Raw genomic sequence first — 19917 nt, forward strand, 5'->3', positions numbered from 1 at the left:
AGTAAATGAGCTTAACCTTATCATTCAGACTCCACGAGGGTCATGTGGTTCAGTCTCAGTCCTTATCTCTTCCCACCGCCCCTCTATCTCCCTTCACCACCTTACTTTTTTTTTTCCCTGTCTTCCCTCTATCTTCTTGTCTTTTTTCTATATATATATAATACGAACGCATGTACTTGTGTTATGCGTAAGCTACGAGCAGGCGTGCTTGCATGGAGTCCTTCGAGAATAATTACCCCTTTGAAAATTTCCCCATCATTCCCTGGAGCGTCCTGATATAGTCCATAATAGGCTGTCAATCAATACTCCCCTTCTGCCAATCGATTTGTACAAACTGTAGGAGCCTCAGGTGTTGCCGGGGACTACTCTGTTTACTCCATTAGTGTTGGTTTACAGTTTACTTTAGGCGTCATCACCTTTTCTATCTCTTTCATAGCTTTCACCTTCTTCTATCAGGGCGACACAGCATTGCCTGGGTCCCTCCACTGCCAGACTGCTTTGCATCTCTCTTGGTGTTTCTGTTGCCTTCAATTTACAATTTTTTAAAACCTCTCTCTCTCCTGCAGTATTCTGTTACCCTTGGAATAGCAGTCTTTCCGTGATTTTATTGTCAACTATGGATCTGCCACTTTATTTGAGTGAAGTTTATTCATTTAAGTAACTGATACCTGGTGTTTTCAAAAACCTCTTGGCCCATTACCTATTATTAGCCCTTTCCTACTGGCAGTTTCATTGTGAGTGGTTAAGGTCCAGTAAGAGGTTCATAAAGTCCTCTAGCTGTTAGGTGAAGGTCCACTGGATACCGGTGTTGTTGTCTTGCGCATAATCCACTCTATTTTATTTTTATACTGACGAAGCTCTGACCTTAAATAATGTATTTAAACTTACATTATGCCAGCGATGATTGTCGCAGTTTGATTTCCAACATGCACACCAGCAGTGGAAGGCTCCCCAAGCCTAACATGAATCCAAAGAAGTTCTAATCTTGCATGATTATTCAGAATAAATTGTAAGACTACGTACGTACTGTACCACATATAGTGTCACTCAATATTTTACTAACCCTAGCAGGTTTTGTTGCCAGTGAGAAATAATTCCTAGGCTCAAATTATATTGCTGAGAAATTCTTCATTCTATCAAATTGGTGCTCCTGAAAATCCCTAGAGGTACGGCAAGGGTTACGCAGGGGTAGACAGCGACATAAATAAGCGCACGCCATTATGAAAATAAGTACTTTTATGCGCGAACTTACGCACGAGGGGTACCCGTGGACATACTTTCACCCTTTGACAGTATCGAAAAATGTTGAGAATGTCTGGCCTATCTATCTATTCCTCTTCGTGCATCAGGTTGCACATAAGGCCTCAACCAGTCCGCCACCGATGTCGATCTGTGGCCTAGGGCGAAACATTAGTGCCTGCCCTGCTTGCACTAAGAATTTTGCATGCTGCGTATCCAAACCATCTGGGCCTTACCATTGTATTAAGTCACTAAAATCACTGTAAATCATTGCTGCTTTTCTAAACGAAGATAGTTCTGGAATAATTACAGGGAACTATAATAATCTACGAACCTCCCGTACAAGAAATACTCCCGACGCAAGCTTTAAATAGCACACAAATGTGTGTATTTCCACCGCCACCTTCTCTCTCTCTCGCACACACACACAGAGAGAACAAGATCATTTCCGCAGTATGTAATAAATACCTGTTGTTGCCCTTCTGCCACCCCTCCCCCAGCACAACACACATGAAGTTGCGTTTACTGCTCATCGCAACTTTCTTTTTTCTGTCTCCAACCCATAGTTCTCATATTGTCTGATTCCTAAAAGTTAACGGTTGTTGTTGTAGAGCTAGCTTCAGCTATGTGACCTTGGAGAGGGGAACATGGCAAGCAGAAAACTGGTAATCGCAGCGCTTTTCTTACCTGTTCTCGAAGCATTATAGTTTCCGTGTTAGATATTTATTATATTTTTATATTTATTTAAGTCTTCATTTAATCGCGCAAGGTTATAATTATAGAGTCAGATGTTAATACTCACTATTTCTACTAGTATTGTATGGTATAAAGTTTCGTAGGTGTACATTAATGTTTTGCCCGAAGAGATTGTATCTTCTAATCCCACCCTGCTTGTCTGAATTGATAATTACTTCAAAATTTATGTAAAATATACAGAATTTTGTCATATTATTTTAATGTAATGAAGCCTGTGCAAAGATAAAGGGTTCATACTGATATGTTATGTGAATGTTGGTTTCCAGTACAACACTTTCACTTTATTTAAAATTATTTTATCCTTGCAGACAACTGGACTAACAGGCCTAGCTGTGGCCAAACATCCCCAGCAGGTGCGTTGTAGACATTAACAATGCTGATTTGGGCGGTGTTAGTGAAGTAGAAAATAGGAAAGTCATTGAAGACCATACGGTTACAAATACTTTCAATATTCATTTATCATTATATATTGGGCCAGTTTTTCTGTGCAGATTTTATGCTTTAGAAGGCCCGGAACTTTGATTTTATGCTTTAATGCATGTGTATCTTTACAAGCTTCTACATATGTGTGAAAGAGAGTGTGTGTGTGTGCATGTATTATGTAAAGGTAACTTTTAAAAGAACCAAACCTTTTTCTTATTAGTTCTTTATAAAAAAAAAAAAAATGTGGGGGATATTTTTAGTTGCACTACAGCTACTAATTTGATTTGAATTTTCAGACACTTAAAGTGTTGTATGAAAAGATACTGCACACTTTACGTAAGATTCCAGAGAATAGTGGTTACAGGAAATACACTGAACAGATTGTTAATGAGAAGCTGTCTATTGTAAAATCAGTAAGTAATATTCACATTTCTTCCATCCCCTCTGGCCTCAGTAAGCTCATAACAGAATTTGTCATTCTGAGATATAACGATATTTATAATGATCCATTCCTTTTATGTGCTTATTGTATCTCATTTGTCTGCTTGTAGCTGTTTTAGCCAACTTTGCTGTGAATGTAATCAGGGATATTCAGTGCACCTAATGTAATTTACTAGAAAGGTTTCAAGTTTATTAAATTGCAAGCAGTACATTCTCCCCGCATTAGCATTCAGCATTATGAATACCTTCCACATTATTATTATGTCACTATGTTGACCATGATCAGTGTTGCATTTCATACCTTTCCACAGGAAGCATGTGCGATGACACTTGAGAAAAAGCTGAATGCAGGACAGATAGAGGAAGTCATCCTTCAGGTTAGTACCACAAAGTCTAAAGGCAGAAGGCAATACCAAGATTAGACTTAAACACTGAGGGGCAAAATTTATGTGCAGCAGACTAGTATTTTACATAACATTGGTTTTATTGTTTTAAAGCTGGCTTGTTTACCTGTTAGGGAGGTATTGAGTACTCCTTTGTTTATATGAAACAGATGAACTTGATGTTCATTGCCAGTGGGTCACAGCTTATTCTTTTTTATTGCACTTACTGACTTAATATTTTCCATTGGTGATAAGCTGTTTTGGGTTTATTTTTTCGGGGTTTTAGGGGCGCTTTTGACTCCTCAAGGTCCTGACCTTGTTGTCAATAACTCCTTGTATTTTGTTCAAACCATCTCCAGATCTTTTACCTCTCTTAGAATGTACGTCCTAGCAAGTTTGCTTGTTCAGCTGACCCAAATAGAAGGTTATTACTTGCAGTTCTTTCTAAAGAAACTCAAAATAAAATCAGATAAATGTTAAAATTTAAGATAATGTATACAAGAAAGGAATGACTAACTGAATGCTTGAAACCAGCATTTTGTAGCTTTGTTATTGATGATTGTGAAACTCAGTTCAATGTCAAACCTAATTAATTTATCAAACCTAGTTTGCGTTCCCTCTTTCAGGCAGAGCGAGAACTCATGCTGTCCAGAAAGATGCTTCAATGGAAGGTTTGGGAGCCCCTCATAGCTCAGGCTCCTCCCAAGCAGTGGAAATGGCCCCTGTGATTTAACAGTTATCCTAAGACTAGTGGTTCTTTTTTCTCCGTTTTCAGTTTTTATATGTGTGTAAAGTGAGACAGAAATTTTTTGTCATTTTCTTGGCATCTCAGAGCCAACATGTTGACTATCAGTCGTCTGTCACAGTAGGATGTAGAAACAGTAGCAAATTAAAAAAAAGTGGCATTTTATGACATCAGTTATGTCAAGCATTGAGCACTTTGTGCCTGTGAGGGGTGTGCATTTTCTCTTTAATAGATCTAGAATGCTTATGTTTTGTGTGTGTGGTACCTCTTGCATGTCTGACAACTCAAGACACAAACAGGAATACTATTTGCTTGAATATGTTTCACACATGCACTACACTCTTTTGTGGTCAGCATATAAGAGTTTGCAGAATCTGCACAAATGTTCTGTTTTGCTAGAAGTTTTTCCCCACTCTCGTCTTATCCCCCATCTCAAATCAATTTCTGGATCTCAGCTGGTTCTTGTGGCTCTTCTTAATTTTAAAAGTAGTCAAAATAATAATTTTCTGTAGAAAACAACTGCTGCATTTCCATAACAATCACCATGAACTTTGGCCTCAACGCAGCATATGCTAGATATTGATTGTCGAGCTCTTCAAATTCTGTAACAAACCAAAAACTAAAATACTTTTCTTGGTCTATTTAATAAGTATGCAAATCCAAAACAATTTATTGCACATTAGGTAAACTTTGCATAAGGATACAGAGTAAAATGAAAACCAGATCAGTAATTTTAACACAGCCTATATGTTTTTCTCTTAAATTTAAGCATGCATATAATGGTATATTTAATCAGAAGCTAGTGTCTATCTACATACTGGTAAAAATGGCAGTTCTAAGTACATCTTGACTACAACAGACCAGTGCACCTATGATAAAATCTTGTTTGCAGTGTGCACAAGCAAATCAAGGCTCAAAATCCCCAAAATGGTGGTGAAAACAGTCACAAGCAACATGCTAATGAAACGGAACCTACATAAATTCACTTCATAAGACATTGGAAAGCATCTCCAATGCAGTGTCGCAATTTCCACAATGAATTGAACATAAAAACTTGGAAGTGTTCAGCATCTCTATTTTTGCAGAAGTAAGAAAGCTAACTGCCACTCTTTGTGTAGCTACGCACTTGTCTAAAAACTGAAAAAGTGGGAATAAAGACAGATCTTGAAGGAGCTGAGATGAAGAGAGATGCACCATGTGGTGTGACCTGCTTTTTAAAAAAACCTGCGATATAAATAACTTTTGAGGACTGAACAATGCTGAAACCCTCCTAGTATAATCATCAGACATTAACGACTGTTGAACAGTTCTAGTGTGTATAAACTCTTTCGTATACATTTTCCAATAGGAAGTTTTTCAGATAAACCTTTGAACATGTTTCTCAACAAAATTTTATTTTAAAATCTTTTAATTTTGTTGACTTTTTTTTGGTGATGGTGCTGTATCTCTCATTTACCATCTTTCAGGAAATTAAGATTATTTTTTGGTCCCCTGAGATGCCTACAAGGTATAGCATTGTTTTTCAGGAGCACCAATTTGATAGAACGAAGAATTTCTCAGCAATATAATTTGAATCTAGTCATAAATCTAAACCCACAGTATCATTTTCTGCAATAGTTGCGCTTTAAAAAAAAAAAAGAACCACAAAGCAAAACTAGCAAAGAGCTAGCATCAAAATGATTCAAAGCACATCTGTTTGACAATTTCGCCATGAGCTCTAGAATGACCTACAGTAGCAACATATAGCTTTTATCTATACCTTTCACCAAATCAAACTGGACTACAAATATTAAATGGTGTACAAACCTTTTAAAGAGTTCTTTGAAACTTGACCAAAGGAAAAAAAAAAACTTCCCTTTCAGTTCTGCAAGTGGAAGCAGACTTGAAAGGTAAAGGGCACCAATGTTCATCACCTAAATGTATTCCAAAATTCACTCAGTTTTACAGGTCTTTCGTGGCTTTCTTCCAAAATATAAATCATAAAACCAAAATTTGCACACATTTTAAGAGTCCATATAATTTAAAAAAGCACCATCTGTCTTTTTTTTAAAAACTACAAAGAAAATAAACCATGGTATTTATGATTCTCAAAGAATTACAAACTAGTGGAGGCACAGGGTGGAGTGTTGTGGATGCTAAGTCCTTTACTGCAAGCAATATATTGGCACCAGTCCTTTCAGGTCATCATATACACAAAAGACGACTTATCAGGTAGGCAGCAAAAGACCTGAAGTATGTTGCATGCAAACAAAATGCAACCATCTACCACAGTTTCTCTAAAAGATGGAGTGAAACCTCAAAATTTGAGTCTATTATCTATGACAAAGGAGCCTGAGATAAAGGTGCACAGAGGCAGTACTTCTATCTTGAAAACTGTTTAACCTCTATTATAAAAGTGGTACATGGTTCATTCCTACACACAGTATTAACAAAGAATAATAAACGGCAAACATTACATTATCACCAATCACTTGCTAACAAGTTAACTTGCTATTTACATGTGCACCAAAACACTGGAGAGTGCACGCAAAGTTGACCCTATTTGACAGTAAGTTTATGCAGGTATGTGTACACAGACATTCATGCATCCGCACAACCACACACGTTCACTCTGTCCTATGACTGATTTGAGTAACATTTTGAGACAAAAGGGTAACATTTAAAAATCTTGAGCAAGATTGAAAATATTTACACAGCAACTTTAAAAATCTTGGGTTTAAGGATTTCACACAAACATAACCACTAATCTAAGGCCAATGCAGGCACTGAGAGGCTGGCCAAATACGACTAGAAAGGCTCACTTTTCCTCTTTCCTTGAGCCGTAGTCTCAAAAAAGTGAATCTTCACCCAGTTCATCTCATCTGACACCTTCTTTACCCTTGGCTTAAATAGGAAAAATGTTCAAATGTGCCTAGAAGACTTGTGCTGCTAAAATATTTTGTCCCACTACAGTAGACACAGTTTTAGATGCACGCTATTGAGCATCAGCTTAATACAACTTCATTTCTAAACTTGTTCTGTAGTAAGGCTGTTTGCCAGCTTCCATGAACATTCTAAGATACTCCTTGCTACAGTGAACGTAAGTTCACTGAAAATAGTGTTATTTTATTATGGCATATACCCTGGGTGCAAAATGTTTAGCTCTTCTGCAACTGTCAGACACTTAACTCCAAAACATGCATGTGATTTGCAGTGTTTATGTAATTCAAGCATAAAAGTCAGATGAAGACAAAGGAATAAAATGATTTTAGATTGACCAAAGAATGGCAATTTCAAGTGTCTGGTTCTCTTTTTTTTTTTACCTCTTTCCCCACTCCCAAACTCCTTTCTAATTATGAAACTGATCACTTTTTTTATTTCAGGCAATACTGATGCATGAAATATCAGTGCCAGAAAAATAGCAAATCACATGTATTGAGAAGAAAATGTTGCACAACATGCATCCACTAAACAAATACAAGGATGAGTGCAGTGTGATATAACTGTGCACAGTTGCTTGCTAGTAATGCTAACTCTCAAATTAGCTTTTGTCATTGCAAAGAAGTAACATCATTAAAATTGCAGCATGAAATGAAGTATAAATTAGGTTTCGTTAATTCAAATGTTCATATCACAAGTGATTAATTTGTCACAAATATGCAACAAAATAATATATTACTTTTGTCGTCATTAACACACACAAAAATGAAGTAAGAAAAACAGTTCAATATGCAAACAAATCCTTAAAATCTATTCCAAACAGCTGAATAAATGATGGAAAACTAGCAAAGGAAGGGGTGGAACTCCACAAAAGATGTATGCAAAAAAAATACTGATATTTGCTAAAGACATTTACAAGATGAGTATTTGGTCTTAAAGCGCAAAACCTAAATATAGAGACTTGCAAAAATTTGAGGGCCAGAAAATGAGAAAAGAAATGGGAGTATTTGAGGGCTGATGTTGATTTCAATCTAATCAACAATAATGTCAACTGGTGTCTCACACTATACCAGATAACAAAGGGTATATCTGAAAATGTTCCCTGATGATATGTAAGAACAGAGACAGCAGGAGTGCGGGTATTTGATAACGCATGCAAGAAAACTGTGATGGAAGCAGACATAAGATACTTTGTGATGTACAATGTGAGTGAGATAAAGCAGCCATAACATTTGTGATGATGTGGTTGATAGAAGGGAGCAGGCAGCGATGGCTAACAGATGTCTCATGACAAAGTGTCAGGCATTTGACACCTAGTCATTCTAACCAAAAGAACAGTAATGGATGAAAAACACATCGTAGTCATGCTTCTTGTGCTAGCTTTTTCCTTACGAAAGATTAAATGTTTGAGTAACAGAATCGGCCAAAAACTCCTCCCAGCAGATAAATATCACCGTAAACGCTGAAAGGTTCTGTTTTAAATTAAGCATACTATGCACCACACCACATATTTCAACATACTGCGTGTTCATTTTTATACAACAGATCAATTTAGTCTTCAGTAAAGCGATTCCCTTTCAGTCATTAAAAAAAAATGCAGAAATCTTGATTTCCATTTTTTTCACTTCATTGTCCTTGTAATGGATCTGGATGAGGAACCTCATGATGATATCAGATGCAGGCATCAAAGCTTTTAAACTCTTGCTGCATGGTTGTAATAGAATGCCCAAGGTGTTTACAGCATTAAAAAAAAAATGTGTTCTATTTATCTAACATACATACCTGGTTTATTCAAAGTTATATTTATGATACAAAAACCTTAAGCATAATACTTCTTGTATCAAGAAAAAAAAGTAAAATCCTAACTCTATGTCAGTGTTAATAATATTTTCCCAGAGTAGGCATGAGGAAATAAAATTTAAAGTGTCAAGTTTTACCAGAACCTGTGCACACATGTAGTCTGGCTTTTAGGTAATTGTTTTTTCAGATCTTTTTCTGCAGACATCCTATCATCTGCCAATGTACCCAATTTGAGCCTAAGGCAGACAAAAGGAAGAGATCAGATGATGGGAGGGGTGTGAAATACTAGTTACATGGTGCTGCGGACAGAAGAAACATTTGCTTCAGTTTAAATCTGCACAGAGACTTGTAATGGAGTTGGAATATGAGTCATGGTGTGTTTACAAAAGGATGGTGAAGTAATGTGGACATACTTAGATTTTGCTAAAATGGAATGATTTTGTGATGAGTCAAATAGCTCTATCATTAACATCTTATCGAGCTTTGCATGTATATGCATTCTGGTACACAAAATTTAGACAAAAAGAAAGCCTACCATTCAGAATTCAATTCAGTGGAGAAATAAAAAATTACAGATTAATAACCTGTTTTTATTCTTTGTAATTAATAATTACGGAGATTTAGGATTCCGCAACAGAGGACTGCTATTACGAAGACACTAGCACAATTATTCTTATCACCAGAAGCCAAAACAATGCTACCATTATTAAACCTCTTGCCTGCTTTTTAAAAAAAAACATTCAGCTGAGACACAAATGTTCCTCAGACTGATATCTCAGGGTCTGATATTGATTCAATGGTAGTATGTTAACCTAAGCATTCATACCAGGTGGGAATCTATGATCTTTGTACATCATGTCCCCAGATGGTCAGAAAACGGCTTCCAATAAATAGGAACGAAAATCACAGTATTGTATTAAATCATGAGAAAACATTTGAAATGATTGGGCAAAAACCATCCATAGTTTATGAATTTCAAGTTTTTCTACATACATCTGGTAGAAATAGAAACTAACAGTGATAAAGAGACAATGGACTGCCTTTTATTTTGGTCAGGATATTTCTTATCAACAGCATTAAACTTCAGCAGTGCCAATGATAAAGAAATCCAGGTATAAACTGTCACTGTAACTCTGTGCCCATTGCACATTTTCCCCCTGCACCCAACGCGAGCTCCAAGTCTAATAATACAGCTCTGGCTCCTTGCCTGAAGGCACAGTTTATGCAACTGCTTGATCCCAAACCCGTAAGATTAACTGCTAATCAGTTAACAATTCATCATTTTGTCTCACCAAAATTGCATGCTTCTGATGAAAGTGATCGGCCAGTCATGTATCGTAAAAAAAAAAAAAATGGACCATCCCTGTAAAGCAAAGTAGATCTATTTACTCAGCTAAAGCCCCCATGACGTCCTCACCACAAGAGCTGTAGCTTGATAGATACTGCATATTGGTTCCTGGCAAAAGATTATTTTAGTTTGTAATATAGCCAACAGGATGTGGGTCATCTCTAATGTGAGATATCCACAAGTTCAGTCATGTTATCTTCTAAAAATTGAAAGACAATGTCAAAGGAAAACTACACTTTCAAGACAAACAGCAAAGGATCTCAAGATGAACAGCAATAATAAAAATTTCTAACATTATCTTAAGATGAAGATCTTTTAAAATCGATTATGGACAACAATAATAAAAATTTCTAACATTATCTAAAGATGAAGATCTATTTAAAATCAATACTGGACAACAAAACTAGGGTCTTTATCAAACTTGCACTGAATACTTGTACAGTGAAAACATCAAGAACACTATCACAACATGAATAACAGAACTTGAAATTTGTTTAAAAAAACAGCTGTATCAAAAACATGCATAAGCACCCATTCTGGAAGTGTGCAATGTTGTGTGAAAAACTTATTATCTTGTATAGCACCCCACCTATTCTAAACAAATGCAGACAAGCACCTATAGGTAAAGGATGTGAACAAGTGACCATTTTGTCCAATTTCTAATCAAATGTTCCCCTTTCATGTGAAGAAAAAGGAGGAAAACACACATTATAGTCCAGAAACATCCCAGACATGCCAACAATGACGACTGAAAGACTACTATGCTGTCTGCTACAGATCAAGAGTGCTGAGTCTAGCTGAAGGCAAGGTCACATGTAGTCCATACTTCATTCCAAATAGGTTGGAAGATTAAAAACTTCAACTATGCATACAAAACAAGTTCATCTAACAAGGACTCATTATATCATCACAACCAACAGGTGATATCACAAGTTAACGAGATTCCCACAGATATCTATGTTGACATCAGTGTCAATTTGACAATAAACAAAATAAGACATGAAAGTATTTCCCGTTGCTGACATGAGAACTTGCTGTCTTGGTCATTGTTTAAAAAACTTTCTCATGAAACACAGAAATATAGTTTTGATGTGTCAACTAATAAAGCAAAACATAAGCTGCCTTTATTGAAGTTCCCTTGCAAAGCAATGATGTCTACGGAGTCCATCAAATCAGCCTACAAGCATGAACAACTGCAGCAAAACTATTTTTTCTTGAAGTTGATTATCTGTACAATAGTAAGAAAAAATTATGAGCATCGATTGAATATGTCCAAAATGATTTGGTTTAAACTCTGCAGAGTGCTTTTACTATGGGGAGGAAAAAAGTCAAATCAACAGTTCTGGCTTGGTTATACATCATGTGATGCAGGAAACACCATGGTATTGTAAAGACTACCAGGTTCAACGTCATAGAACTACTGTTTCTTTCATGCTTGAAAAACAAAATCAGTTTGGAATCATCTTCTCCTTGCTTGCAATCAGCTAGTTGAGACATGATTCCCACTACAGGACATCTTCAGTAGAAGAAGCTAACCATATCAAAATTTCATCCAAGACAGTAACCTCATTTTCTCCATATGAAGCAGACAAATGAAAATGGGTTACATTATGTAAAAACTGTCTTCCACAGGAGGAGTCGGAAACCGTTGATCAATCTGATTCATCTCCGCTTCCACCTGCACTGGCTGCTGGCTTGCTGAAAAAGGTCCGGCTGCTTCCACTCTCAATCTGTGTCACTGACTGTGTTGCTTCCTCGACCTGAAATTCAACCATAAATGTTTTGTTTTAAATAAAGCTCTGAACATGGCCCTTGTACTGTTTTGTTCAGCAGATCTTCAAAACAACAAATTCTTATCCCAGAATTATTTTTGCAAGCTAAATGATAAATGAGGCTTGCCAGATGAGGGTAAGCCTGATGTAATTGTTCATCTCAGTATTAGCCTTTATTTTGTATCTGACATGGACACTGACCTGCAGGCGGCTGCATATGGTCTGGTATGTTTTGCTGTTGAGAACATTCTCCGGGACACCTTGCAGTTCAAAATCGCTAAAGCACTTCTGCAGCACAGAGACAGTCAGATATAACACTTGACCCACTTATATGCTTTAGCATCACTAGACAAAATCAAAACATACACTCTCTCTCTCATTAGCTGGCAGAAGGATGTGCATTTTTAAAAACTCTGCGAAACAATCATTACTACACTACATGTACACATGTGTGTGTTTATTTAAATGTTTGAGGCTTTATGAGAAAAGAATAGAAGACAGGATGCTCAGAAAATCTTACTATTTACCCTGTTTATTGTCATGAGGCAAGTGAGCTGGTAAGGGTGTAGAGAGAGGTCCAAACGGTCAGTTAGCCAGTCACATATCATCTTCATCTGGGCAGTGTACCATTGCTGTAACATCAGACCAGTCTACAATTTTTTTTTTTTTGAGTCATCTTGACCTAAGGCCATTTATTTTGGGTTTTTTTAAATAAACAGTTTATTTCATATTACATCGCATGTTGTACGTAACAATTACAGTGAGCAAAGAACACACAAGCGCACAAAGTACAAAAGTTACATGATAATAGTACTTTTAACATGGTACAGGGACAGTTACAGCCAAAGAACAACTGATGTTTAGTCCACAGTCTACATTCTGTTCTATTGTCATGTCAGTCCTCAAGAGCAACAACAGCCAAAAAACACATTACAGAAACAACAAACATCATATGCAAATTGTCATAATTTACTGTATAATTGGCACAGGTCTAAACTACTATTCTCCATCACACTGTGTAGAGTTTGTCTATGATTTTCTGCTCTTAGCTTACCTCAAACAAGGACAGTGTGTACAGTTCGTCTGTGATTTTCTGCCGAAGCGGATCAAGATTGCATCTCATGAAGTCCACATATGAATTACCAAGCTCATTGACAGGTTTCTGCAAAAGTATCATTTTTAATTCAGGGACAAAATTATCTTCTTGTAATGATTTAGGTCATAAAGAACAAAGATACCACATAAATAAATAATAACTAAAAAATAATTAAAATAATATTCAAATTTCACACCATTTCACAAGCATATGGATTTTCTTCTATATAAGTTTCTAATCAAACGCCAAACCAATAAATAATTATGTACATATGGAAGAGGCACTTACAAAAGATCACTACTAAAGTTTACAAATAGCATCTCAAGAAGGAAGAGAAACTGGCACTTACTGTGAGGGATAGTATAGAAGCAAAAAATGTCCCCTCATCATAGCGTGCTAACTTGCTAAGCACTCCTTCCAAAACAGACAAGAACTGAAAATAAAAGAGACTTTATAATACAAAATTTTAACAGAAATACAAACCAGAATGACAAAATATTGTTAAGCACAAACTATTTGTGTGCTTTAATACTATCAAGTCTAGAGTTAGTCTACAAGGATTTTCGGTTTTCACCTTTTAACAGTTTCTTGCATATTAGTATTAAAACAAACTGTCAGCTTCATCTTTATTTTGATTCTGAAATGCCTCTTAAAAATTGGTAAAGGTATGCTTCTCATTACACACCTTATCCACAAGACACCGTGCCATTTCAACTTGAGCTCTCTCCAATGACTCATCAATTTTGGTGTGGTACTGATGCTGAAGAAAATCAGTGAATGGCACATCAAAAAATAAATTTTGCACAACAGACTAAATAAAACACTCAGGTGAGAATAAGGTACTTTTTTTGCCTTGTTCCAAATGTGTAACATGGCTCTTCTAAATATTAACTCATTCTTTCTGTTTCAGGCAATGCACTCTAAACTCTTAGGCTGCACTCTGTTGCTACAGAGTATTAAAGACCATATGTACATTATTTACACAAATAATATACATATATGACACTAGAATGGTAGCTGTTTCAGTAAACCTTTAACGACGGAATGCAACAATGGTAACATCAATTACATAATAAGTTACCAAGCTTGACCACTATCATTTGCATCAATTGATGTAAGCTGCCATTTTAGTGTTCAGCATTTCCAGTAAAGATTACCTCCTTTGACTATAAAGGTAAGGACTGACAGCAAAATCTAAAATTTCCCACCATCACCATCCACTCACAAGTTGTTAAAAAAAATTAAAACCAGCATCCAGTGATTCAAAAGTGCTACATTATCAAGGAGGTGGGTTCCTATTAACAGCAGTATGTTTCTCAACATCATTAGTAATGTTCATTTATTTCTACTTAATCTGTGACCATTTAAATAATTGCCTCCAGTTAACCAACACCAATACTTATGGACAGTTTTATGATTCTTTTACCATATTCTGCCCATGGTCTAAAGCACATAGATGAAGGGCTTTGTTTTTGCAGTCAATGATGACGTTCATCATGGTGCACATTTCTGTGTAGATTATGTAGTCTGTGCTTTTCCCTCCTTTGCGGAGCCAAATCTCAAAGGCTTTTAGTGTCCTGAAATCAGTCATGACACAGAATTAGCAGAATACTGTGACAATATTTTCCTGCTGTGTCACAATCAATATTAGATTATACAGCATTCGAATCTTCAACGCTTTATTAAAAAATCACTTAACAGAAACATTCTATGACTGAAGATGTTATAGATAACAATAAAACAGCCACAAAAAAAAACCCTGCAGGTACAGATATGCTACATAAATAGATTTGACTAATGCAGCTGTCTTGAAAATATCTACCTTTTCGCAGCAGCTTCAATCATGTCTGCTGCCATTAGTTTTAGACGATGATCTAGGTGATCAGCAAATACCTCCTCTGGCCAGTGCAGTTCACGAATAAAAGACTGCAGAGCATCCAGTTTCCACAACATGTCTTCTGAAGTTGCACATCCATTTCTGCAAGAACGATATGTCAGACAGAATCATTCCAGTCCTTTTGCAGGGGATAAAACATCTGACATTGTAAGTTCAGTTCATTTTAGGACAGTCTCTCACATCCTCAACATTCAGTCTTACCCTTGCATGTCCCATTTCTCTCGTTCAAAACCCTTGTGAATGGACTGTGCAATTGATGATTCCATCAGGTCCACGTAACGAACCACTTGTGGTGCAAACACATCACGCAGCTGTTGGTGAAAGCGGCCATTACACAGGCTCTCTACAATAATACAGCAAACCAGCAATGACAATCATAATAAGATACCTCACAAATAATAAAAGAAAACAACTATATTCCTCTATATCTAAACCAGAACTAAGTTTCTCGAATCTGAGAAACTATGTGATCTTAACCTAAACATGATAAAATATCTCTGGATGTTGTTTTACTTATTGGATCATTCCAAAAATTTCTGAAGTTTTGAACTGCTCCCCTAGAAAACATTACTGTTCGAAAACATTTTCATACCAAATTCAGCTGTCTTAAGCAGAAACCTTGTGGATTAGCAAAGTAAACTGTCAGTACAGCAGCTGGATTAGCAAGGAAACTGTCAGTATGACAACTTAAACAAGCAGTTTCCTAACCATCTGTCCTCAAGTAGTCATTGAGCAGCTGGAACAGGGGGAAGCTGTCCCAAGTGTCAGGAGGCTGAGCTTCCAAAACAGCTGTCATGTCCACACCAAACAATGACCAGAAGATTTCAGCGTGCTCAACTAGCAGGTCACTGAACCATGCAAAAGCCTGAAAGGAAGCAAATCATACTATCCTGCTATATACCTGGCTAGAAGACATCTACAGCTTAAGACTACAGTCTAACTCAGACATATACAGGCTTTACCCAGGTAAAATTGGCAAATACAGTGACTCAAACTGCAGACTAAATAGTACAGCCGCTAAGTTTTAGGTATGCAGTTTGAAACCATCTCTCTATGCAAAACAAGACCTTTTTCAATTTTTAAAAAAACCCACACCATTTTTGTAGTTGGTTGGCACTGATATATTCTTCATAGACATTTGAATAACATGTAAATCATGATGATAAAAATACAATCATTCCAAGAAACAATAAACTATCTATTCTCAAGAACTTGTCTACCATGCATGCTTTTGTGAAACAATGTTTAGAGGATGCAAAAGGACTTTCAGAAAAGCTGAAGACAAGATCTATTCATGTAGAGTATCCTCCTTTCACTTTTTTTCCCATCTTGCCCACTCCATCCAGCAGACAGAACTGTTCCCAAGTCTGGCAAGTTTATGTTGCTTGTGAGAATTAAAAGACTATTTATTGATGTTCTATGGCTTGCTGATAGCTGTGTTTCTGCGTTGTGTTTTTACACACAGTATGTGTGCTGCCTAGTACATTCATTGTTGTCACCACAATCATGGCTACGGCTAAAAAAAATTTTTTTTTATCATTTATAAATTGTACAGCTACTAATTTATAGAATATAGAACAAAATCTGAGATTGGACAGAGGTCTGTAGGTAACCCATCAAATAATAATACAAAAACAAATCTACAGATCCACTAAATATACTATCTGTTTTTAAACCATCTCCTCAAAACTCACAAAAAGTCATAGTTACAACTTTTACAATGTAATGCATGATGCAAAGAAAAGAAAGATAATATGTTGGTCCTACAGATCACTGTCTGTCTGGATGGAGAGTGTTTTGCTTTCATTAGTCTATAACCATACAATAAGCTTATTGCACCCATGCGAGAATAGCGGGAATAGTATTAATACTAAATCATACTTCAGTCTCAAAGGCCATGCACTTGTGCTTATTGCAGTGCTCACGGTTTAATCTCCATGCTCCTAATAACATGCCCCCTTTGTTCCATTAAGACATGTTGACTTGTCGCAGTTCCTCTTGCTATTTTGAAATATTTAAAATTTATACTAGGTCCTTCTGAAAATAATGATTAATTCTTCCTTGTAATTTACCATGCCTTGATGAAGATTTATTTAAGACAAGTATAATTATATTTAAGTTTGATTACCTGTCTTTATTTAAACTTAAATTCAATAGTTAAATGTGAATCTTATTGTGAGAATATTGCCCTATTAACTAACTTTAAACAAAGACAACAATTTAAAAATGTGAAAAGAAGAAAAAGACTACAAAAAAGCATCCTTGAAATAAAATAAATGAAAAATAATACACATCTAAATTAACTATTTATCTTTACATTGCCCCAAAATAGGTCAAAGATATCTGTTTAATATTCAAAATTAAAGAAAAGCTGGCATCTCAGTCTGGATGACCATTTCAAAAAGGATTCAATTAAATGAACTGACAACTTAATTATAAAACAAACAAGTTGCTTCTATAAAGTGTTTTTATGTTAACAATGTGCTGGCCATGCAAAAGCTCTTATTACAGATTTGTTGAGAGAAGCAGATCATCTTTTAGGTCAAACAAGTTTAGACAAAAATAAAATTCTAGATAACAGGCAATGACAAAAAAAATTACAGCATGCCTAGACAAGGTTGACGTGTCAATAAAAATCAAATAGGTGGAAGAAAAGCTCTTCTTCAATCATACACAATCATCCAAAAGTGCATATTCTAACCTGCACAAAACTGCAATTGTTTTCAAGGAAAAATGGAGGTTGCAAAGTGATTTTGAATCTAGTTCTGATAGCTGAAATGCAGGTGAATGTGATGAAATAAAAAGAAGTTGCCCACACAAGCATTCTGCAAGTGACTAGAACAAAATGAGACATCAACAGGAAGAAATGGGCCAAGTCATTCAACTTGCAAGCACACTAGGGACTCACCGATTTAAACTCCTAGCACAGAAGGAAAAGCACAAGAGCCCATTAATCAGACATGCACAAAAAAATCACATGGCAATTTACAGTCACACAAACAATGCACACTTGTCCAAAACCCTTCATTCATTTTTCTTTCAGTCTTTTTTCTTCTCATCCATATATGCAAACACACACACAAACACCTACATTCACACACACGTGCATTCACAATAAAAATGCACAAAATCTGCCACAAACTGCACAAGGTAAACACTGCATGGACCACCACTGACTATATAATAATGCACAGTTGTTGGACTTGTCTATACATTCCATCAACGAGCCACTAGTGAGTTTAAAACAAACAAACACTCAGTAGCTTGCAAAATTAATGTTTTCTTGCAGTACAGTATGTGGGTATGACATAAAATGATGGACGGATCACCTTAAAAGTTATTCTTGTCTCAACTGTGACATTTCTGTTCATCCACCTACATCGTATCGAGTGACTGGTTTGTCTGAACACCTGAAGCTTTCTTTTATTCTCTAAGTTAAGAGATTATAGTACTGAAGACTGTAAGTGCAATAGAAATTCTTCAAGGCCTACGTGATCTTTATCACCCATTAAATAAGAATGGTCAGTCCTTCAAAGGAACAACTGTGACTATATTTGTGCATAACAATGGGTATACTTCAATAATTATTAATGACAACTAGGTTATATGTATGTGACCAACAATAGAATGACAAAATAAGTCAAATGTATGTGATTAGCCATGACTTGTCAACATCCAAGAAAATCTTACAAGTACTTAGAACATACTGATGCTTCTTAGCCTAACTATAAAATACTAGAATTAAAGATGAACAGCAGAGTTTGTTATTGTTAAGTACATGTAACTTCTACAGTAAATAGAATTCAATTTTTAAACCTTTATATAAGTCAGTAATAACATGGTGGCTGATTGGTGAACATGTAAATGAGTTCATATTGAAAAAAATCTAGCACTGTAAGAAATGAGTGATTTGATACATGCCCAACTATGTATAAATGTCCATAATATTTTGTGTGTGTGTGTGTGTGCAAACATGCACACGATGGAACTAAGTAAGAATACACATACACAGTCTAGATTTATAAAGATAATGAGAACAGAAAGAAATGAACTTCTGTGAAGAAGAGACAGTGTTTTCCATTGCATAGGACTAAGTGTAAATCACACAAAAGAGCTCCAAATTACGTAACGGAAATGTGCAAAGAGGGTAGTGGAAATGCAAATGATCTGGCCATGGAGGACTTTAAAAAATAATAAACCAGACACATAACAGATGATATTTCATTATTACTTGCTATATCAAATTCAACAATACAGCTTCATGACCATAAAAACATGTTCCTAACAATTAAAACATCACTCAATCAATACGGGTGTATCAATACAATTGGCTTACAACTAAGATGATATTTGTATTTGGGGGTGCAAACTAAACAGGAAAAGTTAAGGATCGTGATTATGACAATAACAGCATGTATACTTTGATGTTTACTTTTTCTGCAACTTGTCACTAAAGGCTAATCTTGGTCTTAAAACTTCAAACACTTTTAACTGGAGGCCTGAAAATCCTTTGCATATTATGGCTAGAGAAATACTTAGACCAGTGGTTCTTAACCTTGTTTGAGGTACCGAACCCACCAGTTTCATATGCACATTCACCGAACCCTTCTTTAGTGTCATCACGAATTTACATAATCAGTCGGGTGTGTCTTGACCTCCGTGGCGGAGGCTCCGCCGAACCCATGAGACCGACTCACTGAACCCCCAGGGTTCGATCGAACCCTGGTTAAGAACCACTGACTTAGACAATGAGCACTTACATTTGTAGGAAACCTAACAAAATTTAGTGCTCACAAACTGTTATCTGTGGCCAGATGCATAATATGTCAGTAGGCACTAGCTGGATGGTTAAGCAATACATTACTTTCTGTAAATTTTATCTCATTCCTCCCTTGACTGGTACCAATTGACACACAGTGGTGCTCACTGCCAGTACTGGTTGTCAGGGATAATAACTGGATGGATGCAGTAGCTGGCTTGCTCCTTAGGCCTGTCTTGGGCAGTAATAAGTTGGTCTTACATCGTCCAGCCAGGTAATTTTTTTCCCTGTCAACCTTTGTCAACCACCTTCCATGATATCTGGAAGGATACTCTTACA

At 36.2% G+C, this 19917-nt stretch overlaps 2 protein-coding genes across 2 annotated transcripts in view; one reads left to right on the forward strand and one right to left on the reverse strand.

Annotated features, from left to right (window-relative positions):
* Positions 1-1826: 1826 nt before the first annotated feature.
* LOC112571806 (NADH dehydrogenase [ubiquinone] 1 alpha subcomplex subunit 5-like) lies at positions 1827-4164 on the forward strand. The gene is made up of 5 exons (XM_025251104.1): positions 1827-1904; positions 2304-2348; positions 2715-2831; positions 3171-3236; positions 3869-4164. The coding sequence occupies exons 1-5, from the start codon at positions 1887-1889 to the stop codon at positions 3968-3970; spliced, it is 348 nt and encodes a 115-aa protein (XP_025106889.1). The 5' UTR covers positions 1827-1886; the 3' UTR covers positions 3971-4164.
* Positions 4165-4612: 448 nt separating this feature from the next.
* LOC112571802 (calcium-dependent secretion activator 1-like) overlaps positions 4613-19917 on the reverse strand; it is a 41624-nt gene continuing 26319 nt past the window's right edge. The window contains 11 exon segments of the mRNA XM_025251101.1: positions 4613-11814; positions 12028-12114; positions 12354-12458; positions 12881-12988; positions 13272-13355; positions 13608-13682; positions 14349-14499; positions 14745-14900; positions 15021-15162; positions 15528-15684; positions 17728-17739. Of these exon segments, the coding sequence (XP_025106886.1) occupies positions 11707-11814; positions 12028-12114; positions 12354-12458; positions 12881-12988; positions 13272-13355; positions 13608-13682; positions 14349-14499; positions 14745-14900; positions 15021-15162; positions 15528-15684; positions 17728-17739 (1185 nt within the window). The 3' untranslated portion in view covers positions 4613-11706.

The sequence above is a fragment of the Pomacea canaliculata genome, linkage group LG9 (assembly GCF_003073045.1).
Source record: "Pomacea canaliculata isolate SZHN2017 linkage group LG9, ASM307304v1, whole genome shotgun sequence".
In the NCBI taxonomy this organism is placed as follows: Eukaryota; Metazoa; Mollusca; class Gastropoda; order Architaenioglossa; family Ampullariidae; genus Pomacea; species Pomacea canaliculata.

Bases quoted from the DNA above. Each gene is read 5' to 3' on its own strand.
- LOC112571806 (XM_025251104.1), top strand. The intron at 2,832-3,170 runs GTAAGTAATATT...ACCTTTCCACAG, and splicing joins AGCTGTCTATTGTAAAATCA to GAAGCATGTGCGATGACACT. The intron at 3,237-3,868 runs GTTAGTACCACA...TCCCTCTTTCAG, and splicing joins TAGAGGAAGTCATCCTTCAG to GCAGAGCGAGAACTCATGCT.